This window comes from Gadus chalcogrammus, chromosome 13 (genome assembly GCF_026213295.1).
Source record: "Gadus chalcogrammus isolate NIFS_2021 chromosome 13, NIFS_Gcha_1.0, whole genome shotgun sequence".
Lineage (NCBI taxonomy): Eukaryota > Metazoa > Chordata > Actinopteri > Gadiformes > Gadidae > Gadus > Gadus chalcogrammus.
Window position 1 is genome coordinate 4946783 of NC_079424.1, and position 13091 is coordinate 4959873.

At 51.7% G+C, this 13091-nt stretch overlaps 1 protein-coding gene and 1 pseudogene across 1 annotated transcript in view; both read left to right on the forward strand.

Annotated features, from left to right (window-relative positions):
- The window catches only part of LOC130402296 (zinc finger protein 385A-like), a 10064-nt gene extending 3918 nt beyond the window's left edge, over window positions 1-6146 (forward strand). The window contains exons 3-7 of the mRNA XM_056606447.1: window positions 1189-1400; window positions 1545-1837; window positions 2632-2819; window positions 3259-3345; window positions 5792-6146. Coding sequence (XP_056462422.1) covers window positions 1189-1400; window positions 1545-1837; window positions 2632-2819; window positions 3259-3345; window positions 5792-6070 — 1059 coding nt within the window. The 3' untranslated portion in view covers window positions 6071-6146. The remainder of the gene's footprint in view (window positions 1-1188; window positions 1401-1544; window positions 1838-2631; window positions 2820-3258; window positions 3346-5791) is intronic.
- Window positions 6147-9187: 3041 nt separating this feature from the next.
- On the forward strand, window positions 9188-12966 carry LOC130402092 (G-protein coupled receptor 84-like; annotated as a pseudogene).
- The last annotated feature ends 125 nt before the right edge of the window (window positions 12967-13091 follow it).

Below are 13091 nucleotides of genomic sequence, written 5' to 3' on the forward strand. Positions count from 1 at the left end.
AGAGACGGAGGGAGAGGGAGAGAGAGAGACAGAGAGATGGAGGGAGAGGGAGAGAGAGCGAGTGAGAGCCCGGGTGCGTCCGTGTCGCGGCTGTACGTTGTTTACTTGTTCTTCACAGTGTCTAATCACTTCAGGGAGCAGCAGCTCCGATCACTTGGGTTACACCGTGGCGCTATGTCTGCCTCTGTCATCGCCAATCAGGCCTGGGAGCTATAAGGGGACCTGTCATCGGCAGCTAATGCCTGGGGGTTAAACAGCCACGCCCGACCGGTACCAGCGGCCTGGACCGGTCCCAGTGGCCCGGACCGGTCCCAGTGGCCTGGACCGGTCCCCCAAGCCATGGACTGGTCCCAGTGGCCCTCAGACTGGTCCCGGTGGCTGGACTGGTCCGCGGGCCCTGGACTGGAACCAGTGTCCTAGACTGGTCCCAGTGCCCTGGACTGGTCCGCGGGCCCTGGACTGGTCCCAGTGCCCTAGACTGGTCCCAATGCCATGGACTGGTCCCAGTGGCCCGCTTCCCTCTCAGATTTACTCCTCTGCTCCAAGCCATCTGCATTTTACATTTAGGACACACCCACACATACACCCACACACCCACACACTCACAAATCATCACATTTTGAAATATAGCTTGCATAGGTCAGGCTTGGCTCTAGTTAGTATATTCAGCATGCTTTGGGTAAGTCAACACTAAAGGGTTCGTCCCTCCCGCTCGCAAATCATCCCCAGGCCAGCAGACCTCAGCAGCCAATATCTGACCTTCTCAGATGAGCAGGGCCCCCTGGGGGTCAGCCCCCCCAGGGGAGAGGGACAGGGGTTCAGGGCCCGGCGGGGTCCGTCTGGCTGAGGGAAACAAAATGATGTCATCAGCGTATAATCTGCCCAGGACCCCGGACGTCCACAGATCCCTCCCTCTCCCTCCTCCTCTCTCCTCCACGCTGACGTCCGCTGATCCCTCCCTCTCTCCACCTTTCTCCTCACCTATGACGTCTGCTGATCCCTCCCCCTCTCTCCCCCTCTCTCCCCCACTCTGACGTTCGCTGATCCGTCCCTCTCTCCCCTCTCTCTCCCCCTTTGTCCTCGACTATGACGTCCGCTGGTCCCTCCCTCTCTCTCCCCCACTCTGACGTCCGCTGATCCCTCCCTCTCTCCCCCCCACCCTGCCGTCCGCTGACCTGTCCGTCCGTCCGTCCGTCCCTCCAGAGCCAGGCCGAGGCCCACTACAAGGGGAACCGCCACGCGCGGCGCGTCAAGGGGATGGAGACGTCCAAGAGCGGCCGCAGCCCGGACGCCGACAAGACACAGCCCCCCCTGCTGGTCTGCCCCCCCACGCCGGGACCCTCCCCCTGCAGCCCGGGACCCGAGCCCAGCAGGGAGGGTGAGAGAACACACGCCTCACGGCTCCACAGAGATATGAAGGCCCCCCCCCCCCAGAGAGACCAGAGCCGACTGGTTTCCCTTCCTTCATAACAACCTGCTCCTCCTGCTTCTGTTCCAGACGAGCCCCAGCCCATGTGCACCGAGGACCCCCCTCCGCCCCCCAGCCCCCAGCCCACCCTCGCCCTCCCCGGCGGGGATTGGCCCCTCCTCCTTTCTTCCGGGCAGACTCCGCCTCCGCCCCCGCCGCCGGCGCCGACCGGCTCTCCGGGCCCCGGCGTCGTGGCGCCCGGGGACCTGACGGTCACGGGGCCCCCGGACGACGCGTCCCCGGCCCCCAGCCTGGCCCCCAGCCCGGCCTCGGGGGACTCGGAGGAGGACAAGGCCAAGAAGCTGCTCTACTGCTCCCTCTGCAAGGTGGCTGTCAACTCCCTCTCCCAGCTGGAGGCCCACAACAAAGGTAGGAGGAGGAGGGGGAGGAGGGGGAGGGGGAGGAGGAGGAGGAGGAGGAGGAGAGGGAGGAGGAGGAGGAGGGGGAGGAGGGGGAGGGGGGAGGGGGGAGGGGGAGGGAGGAGGAGAAGGGGGGAGGGGGAGGGAGGAGGAGAAGGGGGGGAGGGAGGAGGGAGAGGAGGAGGAGGAGGGGGAGGGGGAGGAGGAGGGGTAGGACAGAGGAGGAGGGGGGGAGAGAGGAGGAGGAGGGGGAGGAGGAGGGGGAGGAGGAGGAGGGAGAGGAGGTGGAGAGGGAGGAGAGGGAGGAGGAGGAGGAGGAGGAGGAGGAGGAGGAGGAGGAGGAGGAGGAGGAGGAGGAGGAGGAGGTGGAGGAGGAGGAGGAGGAGAAGGAGGAGGAGGAGGAGGAGGAGGTGGGGGAAGAGGAGGAGGAGGAGGAGAGGGAGGAGGAGAAGGAGGAGGTTGGGGAAGAGGAGGAGGAGGAGAGGGAGGAGGTCTAGTCCACCAGGCTAGAACACCTTTACAAAGAGGGAAAGCTTGCCTCGTGCAGCCTGGTGAACTGTCATAAAGCAGAGGAAATATGGGATGCTTTTTGGTGCAGAGAATTGAAGTGATGTATTTCTTCTGCATGGGAGAGTGAAGAACGAGGGTCTCAGTGGAGGGGATGACGAGGCTGTGATAGCGAGGCCAAGTGTTCACACCTGCATGGGGATGCTAATACTGAAAGATAAAGCGTCTGAAATACTCTCAACATGTGGTATAATGCCTCGTTGTTCTTACGTCTCTTGCCTCGCTTCCTTCCTCAAGGCACCAAACACAAAACCATCCAGGAGGCCCGCAGCGGGCTGGGGCCCATCAAGGCGTACCCCCGGCTGGGGCCCCGGGTGCCGGGCGAGCCGGGGGCCTCCCCGAACTCGGAGGCCAACTCGGAGGAACGGACCTTCCACTGTGAGATCTGCAACGTCAGGGTGAACTCAGAGCTGCAGCTCAAGCAGGTAAGACCCGCGGCTGGACTTGAGTCTGTGATCACATGAAGGGCGTTAGGAGCGCTTAAGGTTTCCATGTCTCTCACCTTGAGTCCATGATCACATGAAGGTCTCCATGTGTCTCACCTCGAGTCCATGATCACATGAAGGCTTTGTAGCGCTGAAGGTCTCAATGTCTCTCACCTTGAGTCCATGATCACATGAACGTCTCCATATATCACGCCTTGAGTCCATGATCACATGAAGGTCTCCATGTGTCTCACCTCGAGTCCATGATCACAGGAATGTCTCCATGTATCACGCCTTGAGTCAATGATCACATTACATTCTCCATGTATCACAACTTGAGTCCATGATCACATGAAGGTCTCCATGTATCACGCCTTGAGCCCATGATCACATGACGGTCTCCATGTGTCTCACCTCGACTTCTTCCTGTACCTCTCAGCACATATCGAGCCGGCGGCATCGCGACGGAGTGGCGGGAAAACCCAACCCTCTCCTGAGTCGGCACAAGAAGCTCAGAGAATTCATGGTATGTTCCACAATCCGCAGAGCACAACACAGCACTCTGTCGACACCATCCACCTGTTCGCAGACCACACCATGTCCCCTGCAATAATCAAACATAAAACAAGAATTACAATGCAGTATCGTCTTGGGACCCTCTTCATTTATGTCCTGTGCTGAATTGAAAATTGGCAGCATGACTTTTTTGAAATGGTACTTAATTTGCAAAGCAGAGCAGCCACAAGAGTTACCTGACTGTATTGGCTTAGAGCGCACTACTGGAGTCCTAGTGTTGTAGCCGCTCTGCTGCCCCCTAGGGTCCTAGTGTTGAAGTTGCTCTGCTGCCCCCTAGAGTCTTGAAGTACTCCATGACCCACCATGTTGCGCAGTATGTTGCCAGGGGATCCAATCGTTTATTACACAAAGAGCAACGAAAACATCATTCGCAGCACAAGACGTTCAAAATGGCCGACCTATACTAGTCAATTTTGGGGGATGTCCGGCACCATTGTTACCGCTGCCAATGCCATATGTGCCATTGACATTGAATGTGTTGCTATAAGATAGTAAAGAACGCATACATTCTAAATACTATTTCGATTATAGTTTAGACAAAAATGTTACGTATCTAGATGGTGCAAAGCAAATAAAAAGAATGAGTAGCATGATGTTACTGTGAATGGCTACAGTAGTATAATGTTTACTGTGATGGACAGAATCCATTACTACATTACTATTTTTTTAGACATATTACACAGTACTATAGGCCTACTGTAATTTACCCAGTAATAACCTGTGCAGAAATACAGTTAATTATGCTTGACATGTTCAAATGGTATGTTCCACAGTGCTTTACATGTTCAAATGGTATGTTCCAAAGTGCTTGACATGTTCAAATGGTATGTTCCACAGTGCTTTACATGTTAAAATGGTATGTTCCACAGTGCTTTACATGTTCAAATGGTATGTTCCACAGTGCTTTACATGTTCAAATGGTATGTTCCACAGTGCCGTACATGTTCAAATGGTATGTTCCACAGTGCTTTACATGTTCAAATGGTATGTTCCACAGTGCTTTACATGTTCAAATGGTATGTTCCACAGTGCTTGACATGTTCAAATGGTATGTTCCACAGTGCTTTACATGTTCAAATGGTATGTTCCACAGTGCTTTACATGTTCAAATGGTATGTTCCACAGTGCTTTACATGTTCAAATGGTATGTTCCACAGTGCTTTACATGTTCAAATGGTATGTTCCACAGTGCTTTACATGTTCAAATGGTATGTTCCAAAGTGCTTGACATGTTCAAATGGTATGTTCCACAGTGCTTTACATGTTCAAATGGTATGTTCCACAGTGCTGTACATGTTCAAATGGTATGTTCCACAGTGCTTTACATGTTCAAATGGTATGTTCCACAGTGCTTGACATGTTCAAATGGTATGTTCCACAGTGCTTTACATGTTCAAATGGTATGTTCCACAGTGCTTTACATGTTCAAATGGTATGTTCCAAAGTGCTTGACATGTTCAAATGGTATGTTCCACAGTGCTTTACATGTTCAAATGGTATGTTCCACAGTGCTTTACATGTTCAAATGGTATGTTCCACAGTGCTTTACATGTTCAAATGGTATGTTCCACAGTGCTTTACATGTTCAAATGGTATGTTCCAAAGTGCTTGACATGTTCAAATGGTATGTTCCACAGTGCTTTACATGTTCAAATGGTATGTTCCACAGTGCTTTACATGTTCAAATGGTATGTTCCACAGTGCTGTACATGTTCAAATGGTATGTTCCACAGTGCTTTACATGTTCAAACGGTATGTTCCACAGTGCTTTACATGTTCAAATGGTATGTTCCACAGTGCTTTACATGTTCAAATGGTATGTTCCACAGTGCTTGACATGTTCAAATGGTATGTTCCACAGTGCTTTACATGTTCAAATGGTATGTTCCACAGTGCTTTACATGTTCAAATGGTATGTTCCACAGTGCTTTACATGTTCAAATGGTATGTTCCACAGTGCTTTACATGTTCAAATGGTATGTTCCACAGTGCTTTACATGTTCAAATGGTATGTTCCACAGTGCTTTACGTGTTCAAATGGTATGTTCCACAGTGCTTTACATGTTCAAATGGTATGTTCCACAGTGCTTTACATGTTCAAATGGTATGTTCCACAGTGCTTGACATGTTCAAATGGTATGTTCCACAGTGCTTGACATGTTCAAATGGTATGTTCCACAGTGCTTTACATGTTCAAATGGTATGTTCCACTGTGCTTTACATGTTCAAAAGGTATGTTCCACAGTGCTTTACATGTTCAAATGGTATGTTCCACAGTGCTTTACATGTTCAAATGGTATGTTCCACAGTGCTTTACATGTTCAAATGGTATGTTCCACAGTGCTGTACATGTCGATGATGATACCTCTTCCTCTTCTGATCTGTGCTCCATTCAGCCCACCCTGAGCTTCTCCAAGGACCTTCCTAAGAACCTGGGGGCCGGCCTCCTGCCCAACCCCCTGGCCGTCGCCGCGGCCATGGCAGCCGCAGCATCCAACAATCAGCTGGCGCAGTTACGGGCCGCGTGCCCCGGCGCCCACCCCCACCCCCACCACCCCCACCACCACCACCCCCATCACGCCCACCTGCTACAGGGAACCCCCCTCAGCCTGCTGCGGCCCGCCCCGGGTCCCATGCGTACCGCGCACGGCCCCATCCTCTTCGCCCCCTACTGACCGGACCGGGGGGCCGGCGGGGAGAAGCACACTGTGAAGCCCACGGACCGGTGACACGTTTCACTGAGGCGGACATTCATCCATCCACCCCCTTCTTTCTCATTTCCCCTTCATCCTCCAGCAGCCTGGCGTCCGTCAGGGGGGGCCGGCCTGGGGGGACGGTCTGCCTAAGGGACATCTGCCTAAGGGACGTCCGGAGAAATGCATGAAAAAAACACGGAGGTCCTCACACATCGATCATCTTCCTAAGTGTTCAGGCGGTCGGAGCTGTGAGGGACAAAGACCAGGGCCGTGCAGACGACAATGGGATCTTTTTTCTTTCAAGGATTGTTTTTTTCGTTTAACATGACTGATGCAAAGCCCTACCTCTTCAATCCCCCCCCCTGCAACCCACTCCTCCGTCCCGGTCTGTCCAACCAACACCTTCTCTTCCTGAGTGTGGGAACGTCCTCCTGTGTCCACCGGCATCATTCTAACCTCCACACACAACATGGACCGGACAATATGCACTTTTTAGATCTGTATTTTGTGAGCTACGTGTGCGTGCTTTCCCTCTTAAAGGTATTAGTATCCGTTTTAGAAGTGATTGATACTAGTCTATATTTTCTTCTCTGGGAGAGGAAACTCAAGTGAAGGAGGGACGAATCGTGTCTTAAGGCTGAGACAGCTGACTGAAGGCCAATGGGGCTGTGATGAGACCTGAGACAGTGGCTTTGGTAAGTGGCTTAGTGAGCGGCTTGCTTAGCGGCTTGCCTAGTGGCCTGCTTCGTGGCTTGCTTAGCGCCTTGCTTCGTGAGTGGCTTGGTGAGGGGCTACGTGAATGGCTATGAGTGGCTATGTGAGTAGCTGTAGCCGTCTAGGTTCAACCAGCATTCCTCCCTTCGGTCCTCGATGGCCGATCACTAGCAGTGCGTATGTCTGCGAAGGGACCCAGCCCTCCCCCTTATGCAGATCTCATGGTACCAGCTGTCTCTGTACCTCATGTTTCAAACAGAAGTGTCTTAAAGGAATCATCTGAACACTGTGAACACAACCCAAGGGGCACTATACTCATTGTTCCCTGCCATAACAAAACTGAATTCTAAAACGCACACTGTTGCTTGTGGTGGAGCTCTGCCCACCGCGAGAGGCGGCTACACCAGCAGGGTGGTTGGGGGAGGGGGGGGGGGGGGGGTGCACCACGTGCACAACACCGTTTCCCTGTTTCACTTGAGTCCGTGTTTTAAAACGAGTTCATGTCGGTCTCTCTTCAGAACTCTTAGTCATTAGACAGAGCACTCGCTCGAGTCTCGAGTGACCGCTACGTATAACTGCAGCATGTTGTGCAGTTCCACGGTCGTACGTCCTCATCTTCCGCTCTGTCGCAAACGATTCCCTCCACACACTGAGGGCCCGGCGGCCAATCACTATGCTTGTTCTATTCCCCTTAGGCCACACCCTCTAGCTCTCTCCTTATGGGCATAGGTCAAAGGCAGTAGAGTCTGCACCTGACTCAAAACCCAAGGTCATGATCACTCCTATGACATGGGAATCGGATCAAGGAACCCAGAAAACACAGAGCACCAAGAAACCACCACACAACTGATCTCCAGCCACCCCACTGGCTCAATGTCCAACGTACTTCAAATGTAGGCGTGCATCATACCATCGCGTAGTCAATGAGGGAAACACTCATGAGGCAAGAGACGCCTTTTGAGCACTAAAGCTATGATATGTTAAAGCCATGATAAACAATGGTGTTGTCATGGCATCCACGTAGACATTTAGCATGCCCTGAGCTCACATCACTGTGAACATGAGGATCTCCTTTCAGACTGATGCATTTCACATGTTGGGGTACAGGTCACATGTTGGGGTACAGATCACATGTTTGGGTGCAGATCACATGTCGGGGAGTAGGTCACATTTTGCGCTACAGGTCATATGTTATGGTGAAACTCACATGTTGAGGTGCAGGTCACATGTCGGGGAGTAGGTCACATGTTGGGGTACAGGTCACATGTCGGCTGCAGATCACATGTTCGATTGAAACTCACATGTTTGGGTAGAGGTCACATGTTGGTGTGTAGGTCACATGTTGGGGTGCAGGTCACATGTTTGGGTACAGGTCACATGTTGGTGTGTAGGTCAAATGTTGGGGTGCAGGTCACATGTTTGGGTGCAGGTCACATGTTGGGGTGCAGGTCACATTGTGGGGTTCAGACAATGCTACTCTTATGGGATTTGTGACAGGGAAATATTAGCAATACTTAAAAATACCCTACTCCAGAAAAAAGGTATATTGTATGATGCAATAACAGAAATCGTCTCAATATATTTAAATGTTACTTAGGGGGCGTGTCATGACTTGTAATTGTACACATGTAGATTATTATAGAAATGTAAAAGAACAGAGAGAAAAATCATTGTTGATATTGAATTAGCTAAATAAATTATTAAATAATGTGAACAATGGCGGTTGTTGTTGATATACTTCCCAATGCACACACCTTTAAACCTTCAGGCTGAATGTTTACTACCTGATTCACTTAAAACCCATGTTTACCAGAGCAGGCTGAATGTTTACTACCTGGTTCACTTAAACCTCATGTTTAACAGAGCAAGCTGAATGTTTACTGCCTGGTTCGAAAAAATCCCATGTTTATCAGAGCAGGCTGAATGTTTACTACCTGGTTCACTTACATAGCAGGCTGAATGTTTACCACCTGGTTCACTTACATAGCAGGCTGAATGTTTACTACCCGGTTCACTTAAACCCCAAGATTAACAGAGCAGGCTAATTTTTTACTACCTGGTTCACTTAACCCCCATGTTTAACATAGCAGGCTGAATGTTTACAACCTGGTTCATGTAAACCGCTGTTTAACAGGGCAGGCTGAATGTTTACTAACTGGTTCAATCAAACCCCATGTTTAACAAAGCAGCCTGAATATTTACTACCTGGTTCACTTAAACCCTAAGTTTAACAGAGCAGGATGACAGAGGGAAATTTCATGACAAATGTCTGAAATTCCCCCAGTCCCCCCCCCCGTCCCCCCCCCTACCATTGCACACGTCATTGAAATACAGAAGTTCAAAAAATACATTGCATACATCATTAACAGGATTTAGCGTTCATCTGCAGGCTAGACGTGGATGTGGCAGAAACTCGTCTTCAGTGTTCATCTATCATGGAGCCATCGGCTTGGAGGGACGCCTCAACAAGGTGAGACTGATTACGATGGACTGCTTCTGTGTTGACTCCTCACTCCCTATAGATTAACAGAATTATCTAAAATGATTAGTTTGTTTAATTTACGCATACATTATAATCTCTGTATATAGTGGGAGGAACCTCAATCTGGCTCTCCAACAGAGAAGTTCAACTTCAGTTTTACTCACTACTAAGTTGGTAGCACCGCTCTTGAAATGCATTGCAGTTCTGCATTTTAGAAAACAGAACTACAGAAAGCTGATGGCTCCAGCTTACAACACCATCACATCTTCACGGGGAATTGATTCTGCAAATCAGTAGAGCTGCATTATCTATATTAGAAGCAGTGTGCTCTCTCTAAATAAGTAGAGCTGCATAATCGATATTAGAGGCACTGTGCTCTCTGTAAATCAGTAGATAGATCATCTTTATGCCAGTTCCTGGCCTCCATGTATTTAATGGACCCCTGTGTTAACATGATGTCAGAGATGGCCCATAATATTCTAACTAATTCATCCTTTGGTTTGTTTTTTTTGACTGTACTCAGAAATCTGACCCATGATTGGGACTCAGTTAACCAGACCTACTTCTCCTGCTACCACCCCCTGGTGGTGGAATACCGCTACTTTGCCGTGCTGTGGGGGTGCCTTGTCACGATCACTGGCACAGTGGGGAACCTGATGACCGTCCTGGCCTTCGCCACCGACCCGTGCATCCGGACCCGCTTCAACGTGCTGATCGTCAACCTGGCGCTGGCCGACCTGCTGTACTGCGCGCTGCTGCAGCCCGTCACCACCGACTCCTACCTGCACCTGCGCTGGCGAGGCGGAGCGCTGCCGGGCCTTCGGCCTGCTCCTCTTCGTCTCCAACGCCGTGTCCATCCTCACGCTCTGCCTGATCGCCGTGAGCCGCTACCTCCTGGTGCAGCGGAGGTCCACCTTCGAGAGGCTCTTCTCCGCCCGCGGCCTGCTGCTCCTGCTGCCCTCCACCTGGGCCCTGGGCCTGGCCAGCTTCGGCCCGCTCTGGCCCGTGTATGTCTTCGTGCCCCTGGTCTGCACCTGCAGCTTCCACCGGACGCGGGGCCGCCCCTACACCACCATCCTGCTCTTCCTCTACTTCTTCGCGGGGCTGTTCTGCGTGGGCGTCTTCTACCTGCTGATCTACCGGAGGGTCCGCCTGGCGGCCCGGGCCGTCCTCCGCCACCGTCCCAGCCGCCGCTCCTCCAGGAAGAGGGTCGCTCCGGCGGCCGGGACGGAGGACGACAGCGGCGTCAGCAGCGGGGGGGCCCCCACGTGCACCAGTGAGGTCGACAGCCAGGGGGAGCCGCCCGCACACAGGGCCGGAGCCACGTGGTACAAGGAGCCGGGGGAACCACAGCCGACTCGCTCTGCCCTGGAGACGCACACGGCCAGGGCAAGGGCCTCCCCAGAGGAGCCGGCCACAACCCTTCCGTCCACCTCCCCTCCATCTAAGACCCCTCCGTCTACGACCCCTCCGTCTACGACCCCTCCATCCACAACCCCCCCCCATGCGACCCAGAGCTCCGGGGGTGACGAGTTGAAGCGGGTGACCCGAATGTGTTTCGCCGTCTTCCTGTGTTTCGTGTTCTGCTTCGTCCCGTTCCTGCTGCTGAACCTGGCCGACCAGAGGGGCCGCGCTCCGCAGATCCTCCACATGTTCTGCGCCAACCTGACCTGGCTCAACAGCTGCATCAACCCGCTGCTCTACGCATTGATGAACCCCCAGTTTCGCCGGTCCTACCACCTGCTGCTCACCAGGGCCTTCTCGCCCCTGGGCCATCTCTGGAGGGCCCTGAGGAGCAGGTCGGCCTCCTGCTAGTCCTCCATGTCTGTAGACTAATGCCGCTTTTCCACTGCATGGTACCAGCTCGACTCGACTCGACTCGACTCGACTCGACTCGACTCGACTCGACTCAGCTCGCATTTTTGGGGTTTCCACCGCGAAAACATGGTATCTGGTACCTGAAGTGGCTGCTTTTTTTAGTACCGCCTCGCTCTAGGTTCCAAGCGAGCTGAGCCGATGCTAAAAGGTGACGTCGGCAGACGGCCGGCCACTGATTGGCCAGAGAGTGTGACGAAGTCACGAAAGCGAGATGGCAACCATGCTGGTAACAGCCATAGCAGCGCCGCAGCCAACATATTCCACTTCTTCAACTTCTTCAACATGCCAGCTAATAATACGAACACGAATACCATCGCATCGATGTCCTCCATTGTTGTTATGTGGGTTCTGTCCATGTGTGGGTTGGGTGCGTGTTGTTTGCGTCGCGTACAAAAATACGTCACGGCCCTTTCGCGCAGCCGACCCCGCCCACGTCCAGGAGGTACTATTTGCGGTGGAAAACGACCCGTGCTGCTACCGTGTCGAGTCGTGTCGAGTCGAGTCGAGCTACATGTGCGGTGGAAAAGCGGCATAACTCTCCATGAAGCGCTGAAGACAGACCACTACAGACAGGCCGCTACAGACGACCTCGCCTTTTAATGGTGCAGCTCTGCCGTTTCATCTTCACAGTTCTCGTTTCCTGCTGCTTGACCACTAACTGCTACTGCTTCTCCCGCCAAAGTAGCCTAAAGGGAAGGAGCTAACGTTATGGAACACACCCATAGGCGTTCTTAAAGGGCCAAACTCCAGGAGCCGGTCAATGCAATTACCGGTATGGAACAGCTGGTCAGAACGGCAACAATAATGGACAGGTTTAAGGTTGAAGTTTTCTTGGATAATGATGGAAGTTCGTAAAAGTCTTGCACAACATGGAAACGTTGTAGACTTGCCCCAATGAGGGGTATTCCGATTTAACGCAACCTGTGTTTTTTTGGGCAAAAGAGGAAGGCTGAAAAGGACAACTTTCTTAATGGGCCTAACAGATGCACACACAACTTCCGATTAAATAGGGTCGGCTACCTTTTGGTTGTCCAGTTACACTTTCAAATGTTTAATAAAATAATAATCACCGACACCCGTGCCAGTTTGATTTTAATAATCGGTATTTATTTATTTATTACATTACTGTTGTTGCTCGTCTCTAGAGACAATGCCTTACAGATCTTCTGATTAACGAACCCCCTCTGCTTCCTACCATCAGGGGACTCCCATATAAACCCCTCACCTAAAAATGATCAGTATATTTGTGCACATCCTCCCCTTAAGTGGTCCCATGCCTCGGCTTTAAACCACCATGTCCCTAACCTATCACTGCAGTACCTTTCAACCACCGCCAGATAGCGACTGAACCCCGACGCACCTTTCAACGCAACACTTTGCTGGTTCTTAAATAGTTCAGACATGTCAGTAATGCGTCCTTATACTTGAAGCTCGACATACAGAATGTCCAAAGCATTGTAACTCACAGCTCGGTCTGTTCGGGGAACAGATCCCGTCTGACACGGGCGACCACATGACAACTTGCTTACTTCAGCGACTGGCATCACTGTGAACTGTGAGCTGCTGGTCTCTGTCTCTTAAGACTTAATAAAGCTGTCCCCCCCTGACAGTGGACGTTGGCCTGGTCCCGGTCCCCAGATGTGTTGGGAGGAGTCCATCCTTGAGCTGCTGTCTAGTCTTTGATATTACAAAACAGATGAAGGGGTGAGGGCGGTCTGCAGATTAGATGACGGGGTTAGGGGGGTCTTCCAAAATAATTATTCTTTTGTCAACCATTATATATTAACCAGGTTTGTTCTTAGTCAATTCCATAATATATATATATATATATATATCGAAATTAAAAGCAATCCCAGCCTCAATTAAAATGTTAAAAGTAAATGAATACTGCAGTCTCATCCCTCAGTAGCGGTTTCAATGGGGACT